Consider the following 18,979-nt stretch of genomic DNA (forward strand, 5'->3'; position numbering starts at 1 on the left):
ATGACTCCAACAACCAACTTTCTTTTGTTTGTGGAACTATTTTGAGGACCATCAGATAGGTTGAACACAAATTCACTTAGATTGAACTGATTCTAGCCAGATAACACTTACATGCCCCTGCTTTATAGTCCATAAAGATGGTCAACCCTGTCACACAGCAAAATGTTCCCTTGCTTAACTCACTTGTTTTTGTTCCAAACAGATTAGTGTTAAGTACGTACAGCCTCAGTGTCTAGTTGATATATGCCATACAGACAGAATAATAGGAAAGATACTAGCTCCTGTACATTTTTTTTCTCCGAGTCTTACATAAAAATATTATTTAACCTTCCCTGCAAGCCTGCCAGTTGGGTTCCTTTGTATAGGTGATGAAATTGAAGATCAGGGAGGTTAAATAATTTCTTTAAGCTCTCATAGCCAGCAAATGTTGAAGGCAGCCTTTGGATCTAGATGATTTCAGCCCATATTTCATGCTTTTAATAGGGACACTGTTATAGAATGAAATGGTGGGACCGAAGAAGGCTGCAATAACGAAAAGGAGTCCTGAACAGTACCGCATCCATAACTGATGGGTTACAGTGTAAGTCCCACCTGAGACAATTGTGTTTTCTAGGACATTTCCAAGCTACTTGTATCAAACAGTTAACAAAGAGCAAATCTTAAAGAGAAAAAAGGCAAAACACAGATTCATTGTTGCATCACCATGCACACACGCTAAATAGTAACTTGAAACTATGAAAACACACTGTCACCTATTTCAGAAACCAAGCCATAGTGTCAACATAAAAGCACAAAAGCAAATGTAAATTCACCAAGAAGAGCTGCACAAAACACTCATTTGATGTGCAACATGAGTAAACAATCAACCATGAACATAAATTTGATTCCAATTTATATTTCTGGGGCAGGGACAAAAGTAGCCAATCAAAAGACCTAAGTCCAACAGCATGACAGTGTGAGGCCTTGGCCAAGCCTCCTAAGCTGCCATGTTTCTCCATCTTTTTGTTTCTTTGTTAGCTGTGTATCAACCAGCATCTGTCTATGTTTATTCCACCAGCCGCATGAGCTCACTCATTAACCTTTAATCATACTGATCTCAAATGCATCTTTATCTTCATATATGTTCTATATGCAGGCAAACCGAGTGCTGGAAGGTTGAGAGGTTGGGAAAACCCTGGAATGTGAACTCTGTACTTCTTCTAACCCTGACAATGCAGGATGGATGAACCAAAATAATGCACAAAAAGCAAAAACCAGTTGAGGTCTGCCTCTGCTCCTAACCAAAGGACTTCTGAGACTTGATTCCTGTGAAGCTGCACAGTGTTAGTGTCCAACAAAGTCAGGTGCAGTCTTTTCATGGGTAACAGATTCAAGGTGATGAGATGATCAGTACTGACTCTGATATAACAAATAAAGATTGCTAAAGAGCACCCCACAGACAGGTAAGTTCTTTGAAGGCCAAGAGCCAGGGTGCTGTGTCTTTTCTAGTTCCCACAGCATCTAGCTCAGACTTGGGCTCCATAGACAAGTGGGTACTGGGAAGCAGTCTCATACACTTAGGCATTGTCTTTCTCAGTTTTAGAGAGGGTGAAGGCACACATTTCATACCCACTAATTTTATCTGCTATCTGGAGACCAGGTAAAGGGAGTTTAAACTCAACGGCTGGTCATATAAACTGAATGAGCTGAGGTAGCCCTAGGTAGGAATTTTTACTTTATTAAAAAGATAAGACAGAATGAGGAGGTGTACATGTCCTTCCTACCTTCTCACTGGAGAAATCCTGTGGCAGCCTTGGTTTTCCACTGAGCGGCTCAAAAGGAAACTGTATTCTTATTTTCTGAGTTAGGGAGAGCTTCCACATAATTAAATTTGTAGCTTACTGTCAGAAAGAATGGACTATATATATATATATATATATAAAATAACTTAAGACATGAAATAGGACTTAAGACACAAGACTACAAGTTTCCTGATTACTTTCCTTCATCTGAGGACTCACAATCCACATATTTGCAATACATATGCTGGACACCCCAGGCAAGTTACTTAACTTTTCTGTGCTTCATATCTGTCGTTCGTGCATTCGTTCAACATTCAACATTCATTCTGTACAACACGGTATTACAGAAACTATGAGAAGAAATAAAAGAAACCATCTTAAGTTTATAGGCTAGTGAGTTGTTGTCACCTTTAAGTGAGATAATACAAATAAAGTGTAAAGGCAGACATCATCGCTAATGCTCTAGGACTCTTCTTCCAAAGCACACAGTTAGACTACATTTCCCAGCCTCCCTTGCTGTTAGATATGGTCACGTGGTTTCATTCTGGCCAATGGAATGTAAGCTCAGTGATAAGTAACATTTCCAGACAGGGACCATGCCTGACCCTTATCTTTTTCCACCATCAGCCTGCTGATGGAAAGAGTACTAAGAACTAAGAGGAACGCATAGTGACAAGATGGAAGGAGGCTGAATAAGTGCATGAAGGCTGGCCCCTGTCCACCTCAACTAGACTGTGATAAGAGTAATAAATCTGGAAGTTTACTCACTGTAGTAGCTGTTACATTGAGGATTTGTATTTAACCAGTACAAATCCTCAGCGACATCTGGCCCATTGTAAGCACTAAATAAATAATACGATAGCCATTGGAAAATATATTCCTAGTTCACTTGCTATGTTTTATAAGACCAAAGGGATAAAGAAAAAAAGAAAGAAACAAGGAAGGAAGGAAGGAAATAATATTGAGGTCTTTTAAGTAGCTCTGTATAAACTTTATATTTGGGTGCCATTTGGTCATCTACAACCCTAGGGAAATATTTCCAAATGCCAAATTTCCTCCACAACCAAATGAAATTTCTGCATGGATTTACAGTGCCAAGGTCTTTCTCTGAGCTATACTGGGCAGCAGCTGTCACTTGGCCTGGCTGCCTCCCCCGAGTCAGATCACTGCAGCACCTGCTTTGGATGGGGGCCTGCTGGTAGGGATGGGGTAAAAAATTTGCCATGATTTTACCAAAGCATACATTAAAACTGGGAAAAATATTCCATGCATTATGAGGTCTGTTCACATGTGGCGATGACTTGGCAGAGAAAGATATGTATGACTTTGGGGACAAATTCTCATAGAGTGAGACAAGCAGAACTCCAGGATTCTATACTGGCACATAAAACTGAGCTGGTTTTTTTTTTTTTAAGATTTTATTTATTTATTAATGAGAGAGAGAGAGAGAGAGAGAGAGGCAGAGACATAGGCAGAGGGAGAAGCAGGCTCCATGCAGGGAGCCTGACATGGCATTTGATCCCGGCATTCTGGGATCATGCCCTGAGCTGAAGGCAGATCCTCAACCGCCGAGCCACCCAGGTGTCCCTAAAACTCAGCTGGTTACTAAGAATCATCTATCTCAAATATTCCAGTAGGCGAAATGCTCCTCTACATCCTACTTAACAAAAGTTAACTCTTCTTTTCCTTTGTATTTTAAAAATTACAGATATAACACATTTGTTGTAGCAAGTTGAATATGCAGAGGTATAAACAGAAAAAGTTAATTTTCCTCTTTCCTTAAAATGTCCCTGTCTTCTGGGAAATCAGTATTATTAATCTGGCATCTGTCCTTCCCTACTTATTCCATCTTCAGACAAATCAATGCATATTTTTAGGGTTAATCCCTCCACCTCTGCACTCTTACTTTTTTTTTTTTTTTGGCAACATAAATAGGATTACACAATATATATTCCTATTCAAATTGCTTTATCTAACCTAACAATGTATTATGAATACCTCCCAGGTGAGTATATTTAGCTCTAACTTATTTTTTTTATTAGTCATACATTACCTGGGAGAAAGAGCTATCACATGTTTGCTGGATTTCAAACTTCATCAATTTTAAATGTTAATAATTGTTGATTTCTTTGGATGTGAAATGTTTAAAAGACCAATTTATATTAGGAAACATTCTGACTTAAAAGGGACAAAAGCATATAAGACACACACACATATATTTACATATATATATGAAATATATATATATATATATATATATATATATATATATATATATGAAATATGTAGAAGCTAGGAAATTCTTGACACCTCAGTGCAGCAGTAACCACAGTATTATTCCAAGGGTGTGTCTGAAGCAAGTTGCGGCATGAGAAACTGGGCCCTTGACTAGGTCTTGGTACTAAGAACCCTCACAGGGGAGCCTCCCCTCTACAGAGCTCCTTGGCCTGACCTGACATTTGGCATCTCTGTTACTCTCCTGCATGCACGGTTGTCTTGTTACTCTCAGATCTGTCTCACCAAGGGAGGGAGAGAGGAAAGGCACTACAGGCATTAGCATGCCTGTCACACTCCCCCCCTTTGTTCTTTGGGCTGAGGTCAGATGAAAAAAATCAATCAGACTCCACATCCAAGTCCTTCAATGTTCAGAAGGCTTCCCCTCCAAGTGTGCACTGCCCATTTTTTAATCGCCTGTTAGAGTCAGCAGGAGCAAAATAGAACAGTAAGGCACGTCTCCCAGAAACCCAACAGCTATGTGAGTTCTCTGTGTGCTCCCAGGTTATCCACATTTTAGGTGAGAACAGCCAGTCCAGACTCCTTGGGGCTAATAGGAGATGCCACTTTTGCTCATTTGCTCTGACAGACCCGTGCTGTGCACTTAACACATATCACTTGGTCCTTCTTGTGCCATATGAGGTAGCTGCTATTTGCATTCTATTGATGAGGAAGCCGGGATTCAGAGAGAGCCTGTGGTTTGCCCAAGGTTACTCAGCTTCAGAGGATAAGCAGCATGAAAGTCTACTTCCTCAATTAGCCACACAGTCTGGCTTTAGCTGCAGGTGTCATGACTGTCTACAGTTTGTCATGAGAATGACAAAGTTTTAGACATAAGAATACTCTAATAATCATTCTTTCTCAGTTTGTAGATGAGGAGACAGGCTGGTGGGTATGGCTAGCAGAGTGGATGATAGGTGGTGGTGGTAGAGAAGAATGATAGCTGGCTAGGGAATGGGATGGGGCAAGGCTTGCAAACTATGGTCTATGGGCTGACCCAGTCCTCCACCTGTTTTTGTAAATAAAATTTTATTAGAGCACAGGCACACTCATTTGTTTATGGATTGTCTATGGCTGGCTCTGCACTACAACAGCAGGGTTGAGTAGTTGTGACAGAGACTGTATGGCCTTCAATGTCTAAAATGTTCACTATCTGGACCTTTACACAAAAATGTTTGCCAACCCCAGGGAAAGACACAGACACACAGGTTGATGTAAGTTATTGGTAACTTTCTAGTTCTTAGAGTGAGGGTTAAGTTCATAGGTGTTTGCTATATTATGATGCATTAATGACTGAAGGCTACATAATTCTGGTCATGTATCACTAAGGAATGATTATGATTCTATATACCTGCAAGTAGAGAGAGAGGGAGGGAGGTGGGGAGAAAGGAGCCAGTTAGCCCCTATGAAGGTTTAAAAAGCTCTCAGTCACCTACACCTGACTTTTCTCCATGGTATCGCTAGTACTCAAAGAACGTTGGAGAAGAGGACAAAAGGTAGCAGGGTGGGTAAAGCAGATTTTTCAGGAAGGGGGCAGGATGGGTATACTGGGTTCTGTGAGGCTGGAAAGGACATGGCCAGAGGGTACAAGAGATTCCAAAGAGCAGGCTCCAAAGAGAGTCACAATCCAATTTTTCAACTTGGTTCACAAGGGTCCTCTGGTACCACCTGAGTGGCATGAGGGGTCAGGTGTCTCAAGCTTTAGCCAGGACCGTCCTCCTACCTGTCAACTCAAGGCTGCCCTTTGAACACTAGCAGCACACAAGTCCTGCAAGGCATTCTCATGGGTAACTGTGAATGTTTATTAAGGAGTTCTGGGTCATGGCATTGCTTGCTCTAATTTAATCCTGGGAACAATCCTGGGAAGCAAAAAATACCACTATCTCCCCGTCGAAGATAAGGCGCTGAGGACCCCAGAGGGCGGGCTGCTCACCCAGGGACCTGGAGCTGATGAATGGTGAAGTGGAATTCAAATCCAGACCCACCTAATCCCGAATCCCACACGCAACTGCTCTAGGACGCTGCCTGGGGCCAGCGATGCCTCTTTACGCCGCCACCGCCACAAAAGCAAGGGTCTTACCTCATGTAGAGGCCCCGGGCACGGGAGCATTTCGCCAAGTTGAAGAGCAGCTCCTGGGATTGAAACCCCACCTCAGCAAATGACGGGGGATTTGCACATTCAAAGGAATGTTCCAGTCTCTGGTGGGCAAGTTCCCAACGGCTTCAATGAGGGAACAGTCACAGTTCATTGATGCCTGATGCTCACAGGGCAGCTTTATTGTTTTATATGTGAAAAATGAGGAAAGGGCCGGAACCTCGGCATCAGGGAGACGATGAAAGACTGAGAAGCATTTCCAAAGTCCCGCGAACCGAAAGGTCAGGCCGGGGAGGCGGGGGTGAGGGGGGTAAGAAAAGAAGCAGCTGAGAAGTATTTGTGGCACCAGCGAGAAGAGCCTGTGATGTCCAAACCATGACTATGAATTTCAGGGCATCAAGACCCTGTCAACACGGCTAATCCCTACGGATGTTGGCTGAATAAGCCTTCGATGACCAAACAAGTGCACTGTGGAAACCGTGTCAGCCTCCAGCAGGCCGATTTGTCCTCACGTTACACACTCTGCTGGCTCTGTTGCTAGACCCCCAGATCGAGGATCCACGGCCAGAGCCCCCCAACGTGCCGAGGGTTGACACGGCATGGTCAATAAGTCAACAGAATTCAGAAACCACCACCACCGGATTAAGAAGGCAGTTTTATTTTGGTGCCCTGGACTTCAAGCAGATTAAATAATCAGAAAGGCTGAGCCATCGGGGTCATGTTTGAATGCTACAGCTGTTCACTGAGGTTTGACAAACGTTCTTTCTGGGGCTCGTCGTCTGAATGGGAAAGGCAGGGATGATCCTGGGAAGGCCGACACTTTAAGAAAGAAGAGGGGGCACAATCGAAAGATCCTCTTATGGAAAACAGTCCCAGCCAGATGGAGACGGGGGCAGGATTGCTTAAATAAGTGGTCTCCTGAGAGCGACGACCGCTTTCTGCGTTGAAGAAAAGCACAAGCGGGATCCTGAGAGAGTGAATGACAAGCTGGACCCTGAGCCTGCCATGCCCTCAGTGGGTTGACCTGCACATTAATAAAGGTGGGCTACGGGTTCCACGAGGAAGTCTGTGCAGACGCAGCCATGAAAGGTGAGCCGTGATCAATCCCCTCGCACCTTAGAAAGTGCTTATCCGTGGGAGGAAGGGACTCCTCTCAACAAGGTATCTGAGGGAAACTTAACTTTCAAGCAGTCTTTCTCCAAAGACCAAACATATGAAAAATGTCTCTGGTGGGGGAATTTATGTTTGTGCCATGTTGGGTCGGAAGAAGGGTGTGGGGACAAATGTACCCAGCCACGATTGGATATGCAGTTGGCATGCCATGGGCCATTTCATAGAGAAAATACAGGGCTTCAAGTTGGAGGGGATATATCATCCCCCTCGGGCAGGCGAGGGGACTGGCACTAAAGGAAGAACGAGCAAACTGGCTATCAGCTCAGAAAGACAAGCCTTTCACTAATAGATTAGCGGATTCTGTGGAAAACGTGTTCTCTGGTTTGAGATTTGATTTCGTGCAACTAACTGCTGCCTGAGACCCACAGTTGAAGTGGGGGATTGACTCTCCTCTCCCAGGAAGGTGCATTGGCTTTGAAAGGAGTCATTTAGATGATTTACAAAATTATAGAAAGGAAGAGAAAGATTTTGCTCTTTTATATTTAGGAAAAGGAAAGGGGACTATGATGTTTTGCATCCCTTGAGCTGAACTAAACGAAGCAGTATCTTCAGAAGGTTCTCCAGACATCTTCCCTTCTGCCCTCAGTCGGGAATTCAAGGGTTCGGTGCATCGGGCAGCCACATTGTTTCTTTCCCTAGTTAAGGTCCAAACAAAACAAACAGACTCTTCCAAGAGGCTTCTTTATAAATAGATAATCATCTTAAGTTTTAAATATTATTGCATGGCCTTGTGAATTATTCTACCAATTGAACAAAACATCCTTGACAGATATTTGCCATATTTTGATATTCAAGTCCCAGGAAAAAAAGCAAGGCATAATATAGCTACTCTGGAGAGTGATCTAGCAGTATCTAAAAAAATGTCAACTCAGCAGCCTCTCTGAACCTTGCAAGGAGGCTCCCGTTGATTTTAGAGACCCTCTTCATAAAATCTGCATGGCCAAGTTGCTCTAAGGATGCTCTGCAGCATTGTTTATAGTGAAGGAAACTGCAGCAACTCAAATGCCCATCAGTAAGGGAGTGGCAATATATTAAATTTGGCGTGGTGTCACCATGGAATCATCTATAGTATTTAAAAGGAATGAATGGGACGCCTGGGTGGCTCTGTAGTTTAAGCGTCTGGCTTCAGCTCAAGGTCATGATCCCAGGGTCCTGGGATCAAGACCCAAATTGGCCTCTGGCTCCTTGCTCAACAGGGAGCCTGCTTTTCCCACTCTCCCTTTGCCTGCCGCTCCCCTGGCTTAGGCTCTCTCTCTGTCAAATAAATAAATAAAATCTTAAAAAAAAAAAAAAAAGGAATGAATGAACTCTATATTTACATGGTTAGGTTAGTTTTGAGTGAACAGAGTAAATGGCAGAATAAGACATGCCAATGACTATATTTATGTAGAGCCTTAAAGAACACAATATAAAACATTATGTAGTGTGTGAGTGTCTGTGTGTAAAAGTTTGACAGGTGGTAAAGCACAGCAGGTAAGGATCCTTACAGACTCTGGAAGCAGACTGGGTTCAAATCATGATTCTACTACTATCTGTGACTTTGGACAAGTGGTTTAGCTTCCCCCTGCCTCAGTTCCCTCACCTTTACAATGGGAATCTAACAGAATCAGACTTGCAATTCATACATATATTATAATATATAGTTACATATAATAACATATTAATTGATATATAATAAATATTAATATATTATATAATTATATATTTAAACATATCACATATTATATAAGATAATAATATATAATTATATGTAATATTAGTCGGTTATATATATAATATTAATATAATACTATAATGCACTTACAATAGTACAATGGTCTTGGGCTCAAAACCTGTGCTAGATGACTATTTGCTGTTGTTGTTGTTATTAAGTGTTAATTTTTAAAGGCCCAGAGGGATACTTCAGTAATGGTAGGGGAGAGGGGGCTTCATGTTGGAAAACATGACTTGGGGGCGAATCAAAGGGATTTCAACTGTATCAGCAATGCTTTGTTTCTTTAAGTTAAAAGAAAAAAAGATGAAAAATATGACAACCCATAAAGGATTGATTGACAGAACTTTGTTATAGGAATATAGGTGTTTATTATATGCTTATCTGCATTTTTAAAATCTCTTGAATAAAAGGTGAGACAATCATCATTCATGGAATTTTTACACCTGCGAAGAAGACACACATCAATACATAGGAATACTTTAAACTCGCCCAATCCAAGATGGTCACCATCAGCACCATGTGGCTATTTAAATTTAAATTAATTAAATGCAAATAACAATTCAGGACTCGGTTGCAGTAGTCACATTTCAGGAGCTCGGTAGTCACATGCAGCTAACGAACACCACACTGGACAGCAGATAACAGATCATTCCCATCGTCACAGCAGGTTCTTCTGGACATCACTGATCTGGAGCACACTTTTCAGAAATGCGACTGATTGGCCTGTCATTTTTCTAAACTTCTGGCCTCAGAGAATTCCGCTGTCCCTACAACAGACATGTGTCCCCCTCAAGATTTTTTTCACCTTTCTCTCTGATATCATTAAGCCTTTCATCTTCCAGTGAACGAGCTACTTAAGGAGGTAACTTTTCCAAGGCTCTGACAGCAGCACAGAATGTGCAACATTTGACCCCACTGGGGAGGTGCCCGGTCCCCTGATTCTCCTAAGGGTGGGGAATGATAGGCCCATTCCTGCCCATTCCTTGTGACTTCAGAGGGACACATGTCAAGCAATGCTGACACCGCTTACAAATTGGTTCTTCTCTCTCTCTCTCTCTCTCTCTCTCTCTCTCTGCTGTAGGTGACCTGCTTCTGCTCTGCGGTGTGATCGTCCTGCTCCAGGGGGTGTGTGGCTGCCCGGAGAAGTGCCGCTGTCACTCATCCTCACATTCTGTAGACTGCAGCCAGCAGGGTCTGGCTGAAATCCCTTCTGATTTGCCTCCGCAGACTCTAACGCTGCATTTGCAAGATAACCAGATACAGCAGCTTCCTGCTTTCGCGTTTAGGTCAGTGCCCCAGCTAACGACCCTGAACCTGTGCAACAATTCCCTTTCAAACCTGGCCCCCGGAGCTTTCCAGGGACTTCATCACTTGAAGGTCTTAAACCTAACCCAGAACTCCCTGCACTCTCTGGAAAGCAGACTTTTCCACTCCCTCCCACAGCTGAGGGAGCTTGATTTGTCATCAAACAACATAACCCACCTTCCCACCTCCCTGGGTAAGGTTTGGGAGAACCTAACCGTATTTGCAGTTCAACAAAACCAGCTTCAGCAGCTTGATCGAGCACTCTTAGAATCCATGCCCAGTGTGAGGCTTTTATTTCTCAAGGACAACCTCTGGAAATGCAATTGCCACTTGCTCAGTCTTAAACTCTGGCTGGAGAAATTTATCTATAAAGGTCAGTAACATCTGTTTGGACTCCACTCCCAGCCCCACCTGCGTGTTACCAGCCTAGTGTGAATCTCATCTCTTGTCTGCGTTAGAAGGAACATTGAAGAGTGTGCAAAGGGCCAGTGTAAGCTTTTTCACGATGATGTTATTTTATGGATGGCAAGAGAGGTAGTAAGTCATTAGACAGGGTGTTTAAATCAGGATTTAAATTCATCTACAAATATGATTCATGGAGATAACTTTCTACTGTTATTTTAAAAGATTTTATTTATTTATTGGAGAGAGAGAGAGAGAGAAAGAAAGAACAAGCGGGGGGGGGGGCAGAGGAGAGGGAGAAACAAACTCCCCACTTAGTGGACAACCTGACGTGGGGCTTGATCCCAGGACCCCAAGATCATGACCTAAGCTGCCAGCAGACACTTAACTGACTGAGCCACCCAGGCACCCGCTTTCCACTTTTTGATTAATAACATTATTTGTATGAGAGCTGCAGGCCCTTAAGAAGGAGGGAAATTTACCCTCTGAATAATTGCTCAACTCCAAAGTGGCACAAAATTTTAATTTTCAAGTGTGATCCAGCATGGTATCTCTCTTTAGGAGTTTTTCTCCTGTATATGGTTCTACCAATTTGAAAGCCATAATCTTCCCTGAGATTATCCCTTCTGCTTTAGCAAATACCACTGTTATTGAAACTGGATGCAGTAGGGACTCCTCTCTAAAGTCCCTTTACTTTTTCTTTAACCAGATGATAAAAATCAAAGCTAAGGAATCTAGAATATTAAAAATGAGGGCTCTGGAAATCACCCAGGAGTCACCAAACTACAGCCCAAGAGCCAAATCCAACCCATCTTCTGTTTTTTTTTTTTTTTTACATTTATTTATTCATGAGACAGAGAGAGAGAGAGAGAGAGAGAGAGAGAGAGAGAGGCACAGGCACAGGCAGAGCGAGAAGCAGGCTCCACGCAGGGAGCTTGACGTGGGACTGGATCCAGGGTCTCCAGGATCACACCCTGGGCTGAAGGCGCTAAACCTCTGAGCCACCGGGGCTGCCCCCATCTTCTGTTTTTGTAAATATTTATGGGAACACATCCATGCTGATTTATCTAACTCAATGCTAGCCTATAATCAATAGGATGTGGAGGCCCAGAGATGATCAGGGACTTCCCCAAGATGACAGAGTAGAAGCAGAGAGAATAGAATGAATGACTGTTGGGTCTTGGCCCCACGTTCTTTCCCCTATACCACAGTGCTTCTTTCCTCTTAATTTTCTTTTTTTAAAAGATGTTATTTATATATTCATAAGAGACACAGAAAAAGAGACAGAGACATAGGCAGAGGGAGAAGCAGGCTCCCCACAGAGAGGACTTGATCCCAGGACTCCAGGATCACAACCTGAACCAAAGGCAGACACTCAACCACTGAGCCACCCAGGCATCCCTCCTTTTGATTTTCAAGCATCATTCATTTATTCCTGTGCTTGAGTGCCACCTATCTGCTAGGCACTTTTCTAGGCAATGAGAAAAGGTGAATAAGAAAAACTCTACCATCATGGAGGTTACACTCTGGTAGCAGAAACAGATGTTAAATAAGACAGCCAATAAATATCCAAGTTCAGACAGCACTTGGTGCTAGGGAAATAAGGAGGCAGCATGAGTAGAGAGGCAGCAATAGGATGGGAGTTCCATTTCAGAGAGGAAGGACCAGGAAGATTTCTCCAAGGAGGTGTGACATGGATGAACAGAATCTGAACAATGAGGAGAAAGAAGCCATGAAATAATTGCTGGGAAACGATAGAAATTGCAAAGGCCCTGACAGGGGAGTGAGCTTGGCTTATCTAAGAGACACGAGAGGCATACAGAGTAGTTAGGACAGAGGAAGGGATGGAGAGAGCAGACAGAGATGAGGCAACAACACAAGTACTCAGGGGCCAGCTCATGTAGGAACGTGCAGAGTGGGCTGAGTCATCTGGATTTTATTTTTGATGAAATGGAGCTTTCTTGAAGAATTTTAGTCAAGGAAACAATATCTGATTACATTTCAAAAGGTGAATCTGGTGACTGGAAGGAGATTAGACCATAAGATGCAGAAGCAACAGCAAGGGGATGAGGGACAGAAAGTGATTTCACTCACCCTGGGAAGAGAAGATGGTAGCCCAAGCCAGGGTCATGAGAAATGATCAACTTTGGGAGATATCTGGAATACTGAACTGATAGAAATGGCTAATGGATTGGAATGGAAAATGAAGAAAAAAAGAAAAGAGTGTATTATGGAAGATGTGATTTGTTTGATCCTGCATGGTTAACCACATAAACAGTGACTGCAGGTGCTGATAAGGGGCAGACTGGGGAGCGGGGTCTTTGCCCTGCATTCTTTGCAAGTGGGTGAGGATAAGGGAGAGATGATAGATCTAGAGTTCAATCTGGGGCAAGTCAAGTTTCAGGTGCCCATTACACATCCAAGGGGTGCTTCTGAGTCGGTGGCTGTATTTGGACCTCTAACTCAGGAAGATCTCAGAGCTATAGACATGAATCAGAGAGTCAATAGAGTCTGGATGGTTGCAGCAGTTACATAGGAGGAAGGTGGATAGAGCACAGCATGAGTTCAGATATACTATATTGAGTTAAGAATCCCCCTCAACAATGTAATAGCAAATAGTCTATAACTAGCCAACTAATCTTCAAGTTGACCTATAACAGAAGGCATAGAATGTGGCAAAAATCGTACTTGTAGGAGGTCTTGAATAAAACTTCTCACACCTAGAGGTGAAGTGGCTTTAGCTATTATGTTCCACCTAAAATGCTGAGCATCAGCCAAACCATCAGAGAGAGTTTTCATTGAAGAACATTTCTTGACAAAAGATAGTTTCCAGGTCCAGGACACTAGAAGCAACATCATATAGGAGACAGGAGATAGTTTCCCCTACTCTGCCACAAACTCACGGGTGACCTTCACACAAATTAATCTCCCTCCCCAGCTCTCAGCATCACCAGGTGGAAGTTGACAGAGTTAAGCCAGAGAGTTCCTGAGGCCCATTCTGATTCTCAGACTCCACGGAGAATAATATATACTGAGTAAGGCAAAATTTTTGCTTATTTTTTTTAAGGATCATAAATGAATACAAACAGTAGTGGTATTAGTCAGGACAGGCTGGTTGACAGGACACCCATCAGTGATGGGTGCAATAAAAGTCTATTGCTCACTTGTATTAGACCCAAGGGAACTGGGGGCTAGGGCTGGGTCCCACACAGTCATTCAGGGACATAAGCCCCTTCCAGCTTCTAATACTGCCACTTTATCCTCCAAGGTTACCATCCAGTAGGAATAGATCACATGGAGGATTAAGCAGGGGACTTTGTGGCCTGAAAGTGGCATTCATTGGTTCCATGGGCCTCATACAACAGTTCCTAACCTGAGCACAAAGAATGGGGGAAATTTTGCCTTCCTGTGGGCCCAAGGGCCAAAAAACATGCTTTGATGAATACCTATCAAATGTCTCCTTCACAAAAGCATGCACATAGATTTTGTAATTCGTATTCCTCTCCATTCAAGAGTAAACAAATCATCTTCGTGTCAATAGCTAACTGTATTAAACATTTATAGCTAGGCATTGTGCTGAGTACTTGACCTACTTAACCCAACTGAACCTCAGAGTGATCCTGTGAGATGATTTTCATTATAAATCCCTCTCCCCTCACTTTCCAGATGAGCAAGCAGAGGCAAAGAATGGTCAAGCAACTTGCTAAGGGTTGTACAGCTAAGTAATAGGCTCAAGATTTGAATCTAGTTTCTTCCAAGACACTGGTAAAGAGCTACCAGTGACCTGACGGAGGACAGTGAGGTCTCAGCAAGCTGGAACTTCTTACATTATCAACTTCCATGGATCTAGAAGGGAGGGCCACCCACAAGCTGTCATCAGCAGATTTGCCTCCTGGGGTTGTGGCTGAGGAGATGGTGGTAGAAGGCTGTGAGGTAAATCCTGAGGACACAGCTGCACTAGTGGCCGTGGAGCTCTTGATGGCTATAGCCCCTAACTTCCAGCTGTGTCCCAGGCTCTAGCCTGTGTATTTCTTGGCACTGTGGGTCCAGAGGCCATGCCTCTCATCCTAAAACTGACCAGCAGGAAGCTTGAAATTGGAGAAGATAGTGCTCAAGCCTGAAGTGATTGGGTGGGCCACCTCAGTCTGGGGATGAGTCAGCTCACAGAACTGCTGGTCCCATGGCAGGCAGCCTTTCTAGCCCTGGGGGGTCTCCATGTTCTCTGGCGAGGCTGAATATCATCACTTCTCAAAGCTCCACACTTCATTTCGGTTTCTTTGGCCTTCTGCCTTATAACACATTCCTGGGCAGAGGCATGAAATGGTCCCTGAGGCAGGGATCCTTAGCCTCAGCATAGCCTGATGGCACCTAGGCCCCATCAGGAGCAGCCACTCTGCACCTCTGGCCTCCTGCATGTCAGCTCAGGAAAGGAGGAAATTCCTCTGTTACCTTTTTGATTTAGGGTTGGGGCTCTTGCCTCAGGGGGATCACTGAAGAAGCCAAGAGGAGCCCAACTGACTCTGGTAGTAGGCAATTCATTTTCAAGCAGTGGCAACAAAAAGCTGTGGGTTGAATTTTGCCATTTCAACTAATCCCGGTATGACCTCGGCCATGATAATGAAGGTACTGCAACATGGCCCCATTTACTCATAGTGCCTTGTAGGACTCGGCTTATGAGGCCCAGATGATGGATGGAAGGCATTCTGCAAACTCCGAAGAGCTGTGCAATAGAAGGTTATAATAACATTGAAGTGATCATATCCCACATGTGACTTTCTGGTATAATATCATAATCCACCTGTGGTATGTACAAAGGATCTCCAATCTGACTTGACTAAGAATGGTGCCAGGCTGCATAGCCATTCTCGGGGAGGAGTTCATGGCAGCCAGGGGAGCTGAGCCACAGGTCACACAGGCCAGGCTCCACCCAGTCACAGGGCTTTACTGAGGGTTATTGCATTAACTCTGCTGACCTCAAAAGACTCCAGAGGGGAGAGGGAAGAGGGAGCAGAATGTGGAGAGAGTCAGAGAGTACAGTGGGAAAACCGGGATCATGGGGCTGGGCTGGGTTTGAGGGCTGATCTCCCCCCTTACGGCCTACCTGGGTGACCTTGGACAAGAATTACCCATTAAAGCAGAGTTGTGAGGACTTACTAAACAGTGCATTGCCAACTATCAAGTCAGATATAAATACGGTGTTTTTATGGCAAAAAATATAGTCAGAGAAATGAATTTGCCTGAGGTCAGAGAGTAAATCAGTGGTCATATTTGGCCAGAATGAAATCTATTAGCTCAATGTTCTTTCTAGGAAACAATTACTAGGCACTCAAGTCTTCCCTGAACAACAGGAATCTACAAACCTGAGGAAATCAATCACCTTACAAGAGAGTGGAAACTGGCTCTAATAACGTGTTGGAAAGTTTGGTTCTCAAATTACTGAATGTTCCAAGGCCCGAGGAGACATGTTAATTGTACTTAATCCCATGAACTAAACTAATATTACTGTCAAAGATATACAAACATTCAAAAGGCCATTGACCCCCCCATTTGGCATCACCGAAGAGTGTTGGTAGACACATAGGTATTGTAATTAACACACAATGTCACAACAAAGGACATTTGTTGTATTTATTTATTATTTCAGATTTCCGATGGGAATTTGGTACAGTAGCTGTCCTGCATGGCAGGGTTCCTTAAGGGAGTGAGTAGTGAGCTTGTTTTTGGCAACAGTATCTCAGGCTGACCACCCTTCTTGTCAGCTTCTGCCTCATTTCTCCCTCAGCATTTATAAAGTAGCAGTGACCTGGATTCTAACAAATTCTTGGTCATATACAATTGAGCATAGTGTGTGGCATTTTTAGCATTTAGCCAATTTAGAAATCCTAAAATCATAAACTATGGTTAAGTCCTTTGAATCCAAGTTGGGGGGTGGGGGGCAGGTGCTGTATATATTCCATCTGCCTGAGTTTTTGCAGGTTGAGGATTTTGGTATTCAGTTGTGTCAGGCTCTGCTATCATCCTTTGCTTTTGTTTTTTTAAAGGGGGAATAACAGATAGTGTCATCTGTGCATCACCGGACACCTGGAAGGGAAAGGAGCTCCTGAAGATCCCTCATGAGCTGTATCAACCCTGCCCTTTCCCTTCTCTGGATGTGGGGTCCTTGAGGGGACAGCAGCTGGGTTCTGCCCACCAGCCTGTCCCCAAGCCTCCTGAGAGCCACAGCACAGGGGAGCGAGACCACCCAGAGTGTGAGCTCAAACCCAAGCCAAGGCCAGCCAACCTGCGTCACGCTGTGGCCACTGTCATCATCACTGGGGTTGTGTGTGGGATCGTGTGTCTCATGATGTTGGCGGCTGCCATCTACGGATGCACCTATGCAGCTGTCACAGCCCAGTACCATGGGGGACGCTTGGCTCAGACCAATGAGCCTGTGAAGATGGAAGGAAAAGAGCTCTATGACAGCTCACCAGCCTGAGAGCCTCCATCTCAAAAAGGAAGAATCATTTTAGGTCAGAGAAAGTATATGAGTAGGGTTGATGTATTCACTGCAAAGGTCTTCCTTTTGCTTTTCTCAACAGAAAAAAGACCTATCCATATAAATATTCTCCTGGGGAAAAGTTATGTTGATATTTTAAAAATACTGTATTTGAAATAGAGATGACACTTGTGCTCTGTGCCCGAAAAGTTATTGCAATGACTCTGGGTGGGGGAAGGCAGTACACAGGGAAAGAAAAGATACACGTCTCAGGTATTCTTCCCTGTGTTAAGCTGCTTTAAAAGAGCAACAGAAATTCAAACACATGTGTTAGTTAGCATTCCTGAGAGCTTTATGGTCCACTGGAAAACTGCCCAATTTTGAGTGCCTGGGAAGAAGCTGGCAATCTTACCCGAGGGGCAGTGAATGCTTCTATAATTCAAACTCATCTGAGATTGGTGATACTTTTAGATGTTGTGTATGTTATATATTTAATGGGAGAGTCTGTTGGTTGGGAATTGCAAAGCTTGCCACAAGAGTCAGATTATATTTAATTTTCTAAATCAGAAAACCATTTGGGGCTTTCTAGGCCACAGAGGAAGAGGAGGGTTCCATGTCTGGATAATGGGACTCAAGCCCAAGGTCTGGGGAAGTTTTCTGATGCAAGGGTAAATAACATATAAACAAACACAAAGAGGACGGGGAGTTGGAATCCGGGGCACATGTTACCAAAAGGCTGTATCCACCAGGCGATTGGAACCTTCCATTTATAACTCTTACAGCAGGAATGAATTTAGAGTGGGCTGAGAGCAAGATAATGGCTTGTGTGTATCTGTATCTACACACATAGTGTACAGAGTGCACAGACTTGTACAGCCACACCCACACATAAACACACTCAGAGCAATCAGTTTACCCACTAATGAAATGCAGCCGTGGCAGGGTGGAAGCCAGCAGCTGTTGACCACCACCCAGACTGTCTACTCAACACTCTGGGATAGGAAGTAGAAAGGAAGTCTGGAGAGAGTGGGAATTATCAAGAGACTCAAGATAGGTGGCAGCAGCCATCCTGAACATTATTTGGGCCGAGGTTTTTTTTTAAAAAAAAAAAAAAATCAGGTGTGGCTTGCTTTACTCCACAGGCACAGTCCTGAAGAGTTGCATGCAAAGTGAATTTTTGTAAATTAAATCATCATTTTAATGCAGTAGGGGAGCTCGCTATTTAAAGGAGCCTTTCATGGAATCTTTCTGTAATGGCAATAATTGGCTCCAGATTTATGCATTTTGTAAATGTGCATTTTCTCATGCGTGTTTTCTTAAAATGTCATCTATCTGCTCTCTCTCACAATGCCCTATCTCATACTTAGAGTCACCTGTTAGAATTAAAATCATTTTACAGAGAGGAGTTAAGGACATGTCAAAAGCAAAGAATGGCGAATATAGGGTCAGCGGTCCCTCCAGAGGCCTTGACAGACATCGCTAATCAATCCCAGCACTCCTCCCAGCTGAGCCCTGATGCAACACAGATGCCTTCTTAAGACAGCACTATAGGCAACCAGAACTAATCAATTGGAATCGGTTCAAAGGATAAAACACATTTGCCATTCAGAGTACTGGCTCTACATTCATTCCTTCAGGCCATGTAAAAATCAGTTTGGATCCTAAATTAGTAGTCCATTCCCTAACCTGGAATGTGAATGGGAGGTCCACACAGCAGGAGTACTCTCTCCCTGTCTGATGCAGTCAGAGCCTTGGCCAAT

General features: G+C 43.6%; 2 protein-coding genes across 11 annotated transcripts in view; one reads left to right on the top strand and one right to left on the bottom strand.

The window, feature by feature from the left end:
- The window catches only part of CACNA2D3 (calcium voltage-gated channel auxiliary subunit alpha2delta 3), a 945,543-nt gene that overhangs the window by 117,460 nt on the left and 809,104 nt on the right, over positions 1-18,979 (bottom strand). The gene's annotated exons all lie outside the window — the stretch shown is intronic.
- LRTM1 (leucine rich repeats and transmembrane domains 1) lies at positions 5,960-17,597 on the top strand. Its single transcript, XM_072785852.1, has 3 exons — positions 5,960-7,239; positions 10,119-10,715; positions 16,786-17,597. Exons 1-3 carry the CDS (start codon positions 7,233-7,235, stop codon positions 17,217-17,219), a joined length of 1,038 nt encoding a protein of 345 aa, XP_072641953.1. The 5' UTR covers positions 5,960-7,232; the 3' UTR covers positions 17,220-17,597.

The sequence above is a fragment of the Canis lupus genome, chromosome 19, assembly GCF_048164855.1.
Source record: "Canis lupus baileyi chromosome 19, mCanLup2.hap1, whole genome shotgun sequence".
Taxonomy (NCBI): domain Eukaryota; kingdom Metazoa; phylum Chordata; class Mammalia; order Carnivora; family Canidae; genus Canis; species Canis lupus.

Bases quoted from the DNA above. Each gene is read 5' to 3' on its own strand.
- LRTM1 (XM_072785852.1), top strand. The intron at 10,716-16,785 runs GTCAGTAACATC...GTTTTTTTAAAG, and splicing joins GGAGAAATTTATCTATAAAG to GGGGAATAACAGATAGTGTC.